Source organism: Staurois parvus, unplaced genomic scaffold, assembly GCF_062004578.1.
Source record: "Staurois parvus isolate SC_StPar_1 unplaced genomic scaffold, SC_StPar_1.0 ptg000449l, whole genome shotgun sequence".
Taxonomy (NCBI): Eukaryota; Metazoa; Chordata; class Amphibia; order Anura; family Ranidae; genus Staurois; species Staurois parvus.
Genome location: NW_028318245.1, coordinates 169,452 through 179,636, shown reverse-complemented (window position 1 = coordinate 179,636; position 10,185 = coordinate 169,452). Strand labels below are relative to the sequence as shown.

General features: G+C 46.0%; 1 protein-coding gene across 3 annotated transcripts; it reads right to left on the bottom strand.

Moving 5' to 3' along the window:
• Window positions 1–810: 810 nt before the first annotated feature.
• Window positions 811–9,948, bottom strand: LOC149453184 (uncharacterized). 3 transcript variants are annotated; one of them, XM_089688340.1, is made up of 9 exons: window positions 9,555–9,948; window positions 8,353–8,718; window positions 7,626–7,670; window positions 7,416–7,539; window positions 7,202–7,299; window positions 6,957–7,086; window positions 6,650–6,747; window positions 4,304–4,445; window positions 811–2,646 (listed from the first exon to the last, which is right to left on the bottom strand). In XM_089688340.1, exons 2-9 carry the CDS (start codon window positions 8,443–8,445, stop codon window positions 1,262–1,264), a joined length of 2,115 nt encoding a protein of 704 aa, XP_089544466.1. In that variant the 5' UTR covers window positions 8,446–8,718; window positions 9,555–9,948; the 3' UTR covers window positions 811–1,261. The 3 variants fall into 3 exon arrangements, with proteins under 3 accessions (XP_089544466.1, XP_089544467.1, XP_089544468.1); XM_089688341.1 differs by having other exon boundaries at window positions 8,523–8,718; XM_089688342.1 differs by having other exon boundaries at window positions 8,625–8,718.
• Between the last annotated feature and the right edge of the window lie 237 nt (window positions 9,949–10,185).

Sequence of the window (10,185 nt, the reverse complement as noted above, 5' to 3'; positions counted from 1 at the left end):
TTCCGGCCAAAAAGTTCAATTTTAACCTCATCGGTCCACAGAACGTGTTTCCAAAATGCATCAGGCTTGTCTATGTGTTCATTTGCAAAGTTCAAACGATGATTTTTGTGGTGAGGACGTAGAAGAGGTTTTCTTCTGATGACTCTTCCATGAAGACCATATTTGTACAAGTATCTCTTTATAGTGGAATAGTGTACCACAACTCCAGTGTCTGCCAGATCTTTCTGGAGGGATCGTGCAGTCAAACGTGGGTTTTGAATTGTTTTTCTCACAATCCTGCGAGCTGTTCTGTCTGATATTTTTCTTGGTCTTCCAGATCTTGCTTTAACTTCCACTGTTCCTGATGACTGCCATTTCTTAATTACATTCCGAACAGAGGATATTGACATCTGAAAACGCTTTGCTATCTTCTTATAGCCTTCTCCAGCTTTGTGAGCGTCAACTATTTTCAGTTTCAGTTTTCTAGACAACTGCTTAGAAGAACCCATGGTGCTGATTGTTGGGGCAAGGTCAGATGAGTCTGGGCATTTAAAACCTTTGAGATTGACATCACCTGGTCTTCCCAGACGATGATTGAGAACAATCCATGACACTGGCAGGTCTCAGCTTGGCAAAGGGGGCAGTGCATGCTATAAATTCTGCAGGGTGCCCAAACTTTTGCAGACGCCATTTTTTTGTTTTCTGTTATTTTGAAAGTGTAAATGATGGAAATGAAATCTAACTTTTGTTGACATATTATAAGAATGTCTAATCTGTAATTTGATGCCTTTTGGAGATTTTTCCATCTTTCATTGGCTTCTTTATGCACATTAATACAAATTTTTAGCTGGGGTGCCCAAACTTTCGATCCCCACTGTATGGTCATGATTATCTGCCTGTTGCCCCATGTATTGTCATGATTTCCCATCTGTTGCCCCATGTATTGTCATGTTTATCTGCATGTTGCCCCATGTATTGTCATGATTTCCCATCTGTTGCCCCATGTATTGTCATGATTTCCCATCTGTTGCCCCATGTATTGTCATGAAGGTCTGCATGTTGCCCCATGTACTGTGATGATTGCCCATATGCGGCCCCATGTATTACACTGATTGCTCACCTGTAGGGGGGGTTCACTCTGGGCTCTAGATGACCTTGTCCCAGGACTGACAGGGAGTTATGGTTTCTCATCATTGTATTTAACAAAGGATACATGTGCACCTGCCTACCTGCAGTTGGTAGGGGGGCAGTAAAAATAAGTGGTGGAGCTTTGGTTTTACCCCTAGCAACGTTCGCCTGTATGAACGTTCTGGTGCCTAAGAAGGAAACTTTTGTACAAAAAACACTTCCCGCACTCGGAGCACGAAAAAGGACGATCGCCCGTGTGATATTTCTGGTGCTGACAAAGGTCTCCTTGATGAGTAAAACACTTCCCGCACTCTGCACATGAATAGGGACGCTCGCCTGTATGAACTTTCTGGTGCCTAAGAAGGAAACTTTTGTACAAAAAACATTTCCCACACTCAGAACACGAAAAAGGACGGTTGCCTGTGTGGTATTTCTGGTGTTGACAAAGGTCTTCTTTGTGAGTGAAACATTTCCCGCACCGTGAACACGAATAGGGACGCTCATCCGCGTGAACTCTCTGATGTTTCAGAAGTACACTTTTGTAAGAAAAACATTTCCCACACGCGGAACATGAAAAAGGACGCTCGCCAGTGTGAATTCTCTGGTGCGCAAGTAGGTTCACTTTCTTAATGAAACATTTCTCACACTCTGAACACGAATAAGGACGCTCACCTGTGTGAGTCATCTGGTGTATAAGAAGCTCTCCTTTCTGAGTGAAACATTTCCCGCACTCAGAACAGGTAAAAGGACGCTCGCCCGTGTGAATTCTCTGGTGCATAAGTAGATGTTCTTTCTTAGTGTAACATTTCCCGCACTCCAAACACAAATATGGACGCTCGCCTGTGTGAACCCTCTGATGTCTAAGAAGTATACTTTTGTAGGAAAAACATTTCCCGCACTCGGAACACGAAAAAGGACGCTCATCTTTATGACTTCTCTGGTGTGTTATAAGTGCTGCTCTGTAACTGAAACATTTCCCGCACTCTGAACATGAGAAAGAACGCTCACCCGTGTGAATCCTCTGGTGTCTAAGAAGTATGCCTTTCTCCGTAAAACATTTCCCACAATCTGGACATGAAAAAGGACGCTTGCCTGTGTGAATTCTCTGGTGTATAAGAAGTGCACTTTCCCTATAAAAACATTTCCCGCACTCAGAACATGAAAAAGGACGCTCACCCGTGTGAATTCTCTTGTGTCTAACAAGGTTTCTTTTCTGAGTGAAACATTTCCCGCACTCCAAACATGTAAAAAAATTCTCTCCTTTTTTAATTCTTTTAAGGGATAAAGAAGACTCCTTGAGATTAGATGAACTTCCACCACCATTTGCCCCGTCAGATATTAGACGGCCGTCTGAAGTCCAAGTAGGTGACCTATCAGGAGATTCCTCAGAATCAGACACATCCAATGAGCTCTTCCAATGATGAGGTCTGCCATGTATATTATAAGTGATGGGATTTACTTCTGGAGAACATGAGATGCCGTTGTTTTCTGCATTTACATCTTCCTCCGATGTTCTTCTATTCCGAGCGCAGAGTCCGCCTGTCGGGGAAATAAGAATTGGAAGTATTTTCCAGGAGTTATATATGATGGAGATGGATCTTCCATATGGTGTCCAGTATCTCCTCCTCATTTGTTGGGAACATGACGTTATATTGAGGAATGGAGATGGACCTTTCATATGTTGTCCAGTATCTCCTCCTCATTTGTTGGGAACGTGACGTTATATTGAGGAATGGAGATGGACCTTCCATATGGTGTCCAGTATCTCCTCCTCATTTGTTGGGAACATGACGCTATATTTGAGGAATGGAGATGGACCTTTCATATGGTGTCCAGTATCTCCTCCTCATTTGTTGGGAACATGACGTTATATTGAGGAATGGAGATGGACCTTTCATATGGTGTCCATTATCTCCTCCTCATTTGTTGGGAACATGACATTATATTGAGGAATGGAGATGGACCTTTCATATGGTGTCCATTATCTCCTCCTCATTTGTTGGGAACATGACGTTATATTGAGGAATGGAGATGGACCTTTCATATGTTGTCCAGTATCTCCTCCTCATTTGTTGGGAACGTGACGTTATATTGAGGAATGGAGATGGACCTTCCATATGGTGTCCAGTATCTCCTCCTCATTTGTTGGGAACATGACGCTATATTTGAGGAATGGAGATGGACCTTTCATATGGTGTCCAGTATCTCCTCCTCATTTGTTGGGAACATGACGTTATATTGAGGAATGGAGATGGACCTTTCATATGGTGTCCATTATCTCCTCCTCATTTGTTGGGAACATGACATTATATTGAGGAATGGAGATGGACCTTTCATATGGTGTCCATTATCTCCTCCTCATTTGTTGGGAACATGAAGTTATATTTGAGGAATGGAGATAGACCTTTCATATGGTGTCCAGTATCTCCTCCTCATTTGTTGGGAACGTGACGTTATATTGAGGAATGGAGATGGACCTTTCATATGGTGTCCAGTATCTCCTCCTCATTTGTTGGGAACATGACATTATATTGAGGAATGGAGATGGACCTTTCATATGGTGTCCAGTATCTCCTCCTCATTTGTTGGGAACATGAAGTTATATTTGAGGAATGGAGATAGACCTTTCATATGGTGTCCAGTATCTCCTCCTCATTTGTTGGGAACGTGACGTTATATTGAGGAATGGAGATGGACCTTTCATATGGTGTCCAGTATCTCCTCCTCATTTGTTGGGAACATGACATTATATTGAGGAATGGAGATGGACCTTTCATATGGTGTCCAGTATCTCCTCCTCATTTGTTGGGAACATGACGTTCTATTGAGGAATGGAGATGGACCTTCCATATGGTGTCCAGTATCTCCTCCTCAGTTGTTGGGTACGTGACGTTATATTGAGGAATGGAGATGGACCGTTCATATGGTGTCCAGTATCTCCTCCTCATTTGTTGGGAACATGACGTTATATTGAGGGATGGAGATGGACCTTTCATATGGTGTCCAGTATCTCCTTCTCATTTGTTGGGAACATGACGTTATATTGAGGAATGGAGATGGACCTTCCATACAATATCTTCATGTCAAAAAAAGGTAAACAAAAGAAAAAGGCTTTTAAGATGGAGAAGATGGAAAGCAGATTTGGGTTGTGTAGGTCAGGTTTTTACCAATTTTGCATTTAATGAGGATTATGTACCGGAACTTATTTCTGGAGAAGTTTCTTCCTCTTTAACTGCATCCATCATTCCAACCTCCTCTGTAAACTGCTGATCACCCCTCATGTAGGTCTCTTTTTCCTTCTTTATAACCTTAATTTTTACATTAATCAGATCTTCATCCTAAACCAACAAAATGGCAGAAAACAATATTTTTAGAATGTAAACTTTATTATACAGTTTTGCTCAAAATTTTGCCTCCCCCCCCTTCCTTGGAGAATTGGTAATATAGAGGATGTATTACTTTTAAAGGAAACACGAGTGAGCCAGCAAAACCCACTTCTTGTATTTCTTATGGGATTGATATTCTGTAACTGGAGGGGATACCAGAATGGGCCAATCATAAATCAAAACATGGTGACAAGTCAACCAATAAGATACCCTCTGTTCAAAACGCTGAACCCCCTTAGTTCTTAATCCTGTGTAGCGCCCCCTTTAGCATCAATGACAGCATGCCGTCTTCTGTAATAGTTATCTATGAGGCCCCCGAATTCTTGCCGATGGTAGAGGTGCCTATTCGTCTTGGCAAAATGCCTCCAGGTCTCCAATGTCTTTGGTGGTCTTCCATGAACGGCACATTTGAGATCTCCCCAGAGTGGCTCGATAAATTGAAGGTCAGGACACTGATGGCCACTCCAGAACCTTCACCTTTATCTGCTGTGACCACTGGAGGGTCAGCTTGGCCTTGTGCTTGGGGTCATTGTCGTGCTGAAAAGTACACGAGCGACCCATGCGCAGAAGTATGCAAATTGCCTGCCAATATTTTGAGTTAGCCCGCTGCATTCACTTTGCCATCAATTTTCACAAGATTCCCCGTGCCTTTAGAGCTCACATACCCCCAACACATGTGAGCCACCACCATGCTTCACAGTGGGGATGGGGTTCTTGTCACTATAAGCCTTGTTGACCCCTCTCCAAGCATCGTGCTTCTGGTTGTGACCATAACACTCTATTTTGGTCTCGTCACTCCAGATTACAGTGTGCCAGCAGCTGTGAGGCGTGCCAAGGTGTTGCCGGGCATACTGTAACCGGGCTTTTTTTTGGCATTGGCACAGTAAAGGCTTCTTGCTGGCAACTCGACTATGCAGCTCATTTTTGTTTAAATATCATCCTATCATGCTCCTTGAAACAACCACACCCTCTTTTTCCAGAGCAGCCTGTATTTCTCCTTAGGTGACCTTTGTATCCTGGACAATTCTTCTGGCAGTTGTGGCTGCAATCTTTCTTGGTCTACCTAACCTTGGCTTGGTATCAAGAGATTTCCGAATTTTCCACTTCTTAATAGGTGATTGAACAGTACTGGCTGGAAAATTCAAGGCTTTGGATAAATTTTTTTTGCATCTTTTCCATCTTTATAAAGTTCTGTAACCTTGTTACACAGGTCTTTTGACAGTTCTTTTCCGCTCCCCATGGCTCAGTATCTAGCCTGCTCAGTGCATCCACGCGAGAGCTAACAAACTCATTGACTATTTATACACTGACACTAATTGCATAAAGCTTTGGATATCTTTTTAGATTCTTTTCCATCTTTATAAATTTCTGATACCTTACGCAGGTCTTTTGACGGCTCTTTTCTGCTCCCCATGGCTCAGTATCTGGCCTGTTCAGTGCTTCCACATGAGAGCTAACAAACTCATTGACTATTTATACACAGACACTGATAGCAGATGTGGGAAATGAACCTTTAATTGCCATTGTAACCTGTGTGTGTCCCCTTGTGTGTCTGTACCAAGGGCGAACATTCCAGGGGGCGGAGACTTCTGATCCGGACCATTTGGGTGATTTCTGTTATCATTAGGATTTAAAAAGGAGCCAAACAACTACCTTATCATAAATGTCTTCCTATCATCGCTATCCTTCATTAAAAGAGATTTTTGGCACGATCGGTCGGATTTTCATCATCAATGCTGAAATTTCACCATTTCTGCCAGGAGAGGCAAAGTTTGGAACACAACTGTACATAGATGAGTGTTATCTCTTAGGTTCTGGGATAATTTTTCTACATACTCAACTCAATCTACCTGATGATGGTGAGGGATGGTGTGACCATCCTGTGGGGAATCCTGGGAATACAGAGGACGGGGACATCTCTCTGGTGGGTTCCCCTTACTGGATCCATCTACCTGATGATGGTGAGGGATGGTGTGACCTTCCTGTGTGGAATCCCAGGAATACAGAGGACGGGGACATCTCTCTGGTGGGTTCCCATGACTGGATCCATCTACCTGATGATGGTGAGGGATGGTGTGACCTTCCTGTGTGGAATCCCGGGAATACAGAGGACGGGGACATCTCTCTGGTGGGTTCCCCTTACTGGATCCATCTACCTGATGATGGCGAGGGATGGTGTGACCTTCCTGTGTGGAATCCCAGGAATACAGAGGACGGGGACATCTCCTTGGTGGGTTCCCATTACTGGATCCATCTATAAGAAGAAAGGTATAGAGGATGATGAGGAATCTGGGTGAACCCCTATTTTGCCTTTTTTTCTTAAACTAAACTCTCTTGAGCTCGGCAAACAGCATTTTCAGAAGAATGCAATCAATGATAACCCACATAGTCCTCTCATGATAGATAAGTGAGCAACCAATCAGACAACGAATATAAATCGTTGTGTAGAACGTTTACAATCACCTTCAATGATATCCAGAGAAGATTCCACCTTCATTTCTGTCACCATCATCTCCTCAGTTGACCGCTGATCACCCCTCATGTTCATTTCTTCTTCTTTACTTTCCACTTTCACATTCATCAGATCTTCACCCTTCCATCACAAAATATTGAAAAAGAGAACATCAAATTATAAGATCTGCACTTCATCTGAGAAGATAACATTGCAGAGAGGACCATATACTGTATGTTTTACATGTTCCACCTACCTGATGATGGTGAGGGATGGTGTGACCTTCCTGTGTGGAATCCCGGGAATACAGAGGACGGGGACATCTCTCTGGTGGGTTCCCATGACTGGATCCATCTGTAGGAAACAGACACACTGACTGAATCCATTGTTTCTATGTGTTTATCAGATGATGGAGGATCTAGGTGGAGCCTCCGTACTGCTCTCTCCTTTCCAATAAAGTCTCCTCTTACCCAGTGATGTGAGGGGCGGCTGATTGTCCATCATGACGTCCTTGTAGAGGTCCTTGTGTCCTTCTAAATACTCCCACTCCTCCATGGAGAAATAGACAGTGACATCCTGACACCTTATAGGAACCTGACACACACAATGATACAGTCACCATCCAGACACATCCCTTGTCTGTTACTGGAGAATGTCCCAGAATTCCCGGCACCGCTCACCTCTCCTGTCAGCAGATCAATGATCTTCTGGGTGACTTCTAGAATCTTTAAGGAAAGGGAGACATCAGTTTTAGATGGGGGTGAGGAGCGGGGACGGCAGTGTTGGATGGGGGGGTGAGGAGCGGGGACGGCGGTGTTGGATGGGGGGGTGAGGAGCGGGGACGGCGGTGTTGGATGGGGGGTGAGGAGCGGTGTTGGAGGGGGGGTGAGGAGCGGGGATGGCGTTAGATGGGGGGTGAGGAGCGGGACGGAGGTGTTAGATGGGAGGTGAGGAGCTGGGATGGCGGTGTTGGATGGGGGGTGAGGAGCGGGGACGGCGATGTTGGAGGGGGGGGTGAGGAGCGGGGACGGAGGTGTTGGATGGGCGGTGAGGAGCTGGGACGGCGGTGTTAGATGGGGGGTTAGGAGCTGGGACAGTGGTGTTAGATGGGGGGTGAGGAGCTGGGACGGTGGTGTTAGATGGGGGGTGAGGAGCTGGGACGGCGGTGTTAGATGGGGGGTGAGGAGCTGGGACGGCGGTGTTGGATGGGGGGTGAGGAGCTGGGACGGCGGTGTTGGATGGGGGGTGAGGAGCGGGGACGGCGGTGTTGGATGGGGGGTGAGGAGCGGGGACGGCGGTGTTGGATGGGGGGTGAGGAGCGGGGATGGCGGTGTTGGATGGGGGGTGAGGAGTGGGGACGGTGGTGTAAGATGGTGGCAGGCAGCCATGTCTCCTGGTGTCACACACGCAGAGTATAGATGGCACAGTGGAGGTTTTCCTGGCATAGACACGGCGGGGTTCCCGGTCCTCCGGTATATACAGATCTGGGGGCCCGGTCATCCGGTATATACAGATCTGGGGGCCCGGTCATCTGGTATGCACAGCTCTGGGGGCCTGGTCCTCCGGTATATACAGACCTGGGGGCCCGGTTGGTGTTCAGGCAGAGGACAGGATTAGTAGTGGGGAAGCCGCTGAATATTTCCAGAAGTGTCGGGGTCACCATGAGCGCTGCTTCTCACCCAGATATATTGCGAGTTCCTTCGGCTCTGCCTGGTGAGGGCGCTACATGTTCCTCTGTTCCCTTCCCCCAGAGGCAGGACAGGATGACATTTCCTTTATGTAAATTTTTTGTTTATTAAAATCTTGCAAACAAATAACATAATAAAAATCATATTTACATATATACAGAATAAAATATATATAATTCAACAAAACCAGCTTACTTCAGCAAAGTACTAACAAATCCTGACCGTCACCTAAACACCCCCTCAGGCTAAGAAACAATTAAACATTGATCCCATGCATGCAGCCTTTCTTCAAAAATCTGATGTTACAAAAATCTAGGGGACCTGAAAGGACAGAAAGAGAAGCCACGCCCCCAGAGACTGACAGCAGCTACGGGGACCTGACATTCCTCCACGCCTTTGTCCAGGCTCCCAGCCGCCACCTGTCCTTCTCAAGACCCTGAAACTTCCCAACCTCACCCAGAATGTTGTTCACCTCGACAGGAAGGACTTTTTTTGCGAATGGAAACCTGACAGCGTGCATTCCACGTGTAGTAACAGACTACTAAGCTAACTAGAAAAGTGTCTCAAAATCAAAGTCCCGGTGAGTCTGAAAGGCACCGTAAGACCACTCCGCGTAACTCAAGCGGGAAAGGAAAGGGATCCCCAGAGCCCAACCCGCTTGCAGACATCTATATTGAAGGGGCACTAAAGCAAGAAATGATCCATCGTCTCCTCCACCCCACCGCACTCCACTCTTGGACAACCACGGTTCTCCGCAGAGCGATGCTTCAGGTTGCCCTTCACATAGAGTCTGCCATGGAACGAGAGCCAGGCCAGATCCCGAAACTTTAAAGGGATTCTCTCCAGATTCATCAAACGCAGACCCTCCCTCATAACCGGGGCTGGGCAATCCCTCAAGGCCAATTTCCTTTATGTAATTACCTCCTTTGCTGCCAATTCCACCAATGTCTCCTCTCTACTTCCTCCAGACTCCCCTCTCACCAGGTTCTTCCTGTTTGGATCTGAAACTACTTCCTGTCTGTAGCTTCCCCACTTCCTCTGTTTCTTTATTGCTTCCTGTCTATAACATCACTTCCTCTGTGGAACAACATCACTTCCTGTCTGCATGTTCCACTTGAGATCAGTCAGATCACCACCTTGTGGACCATGAGGGGATTTTTGTACTTTGCTTACTGTGGGTGATTGTACTCTCCGGGATATGTTTATGGGGTACTGTACGGGATACGTTTATGGGGGTACTGTCCGAGATACGTTTATGGGGTACTGTCCGGGATACGTTTATGGGGGTACTGTCTGGGATACGTTTATGGGGGTACTGTCCGAGATACGTTTATGGGGTACTGTCCGGGATACGTTTATGGGGGTACTCTCCGAGATACGTTTATGGGGTACTGTCCGAGATACGTTTATGGGGTACTGTCCGGGATACGTTTATGGGGTACTGTCCGGGATACGTTTATGGGGGTACTGTCCGGGATACGTTTATGGGGGTACTGTCCGGGATACGTTTATGGGGGTACTGTCCGAGATACGTTTATGGGGTGCTGTCCGG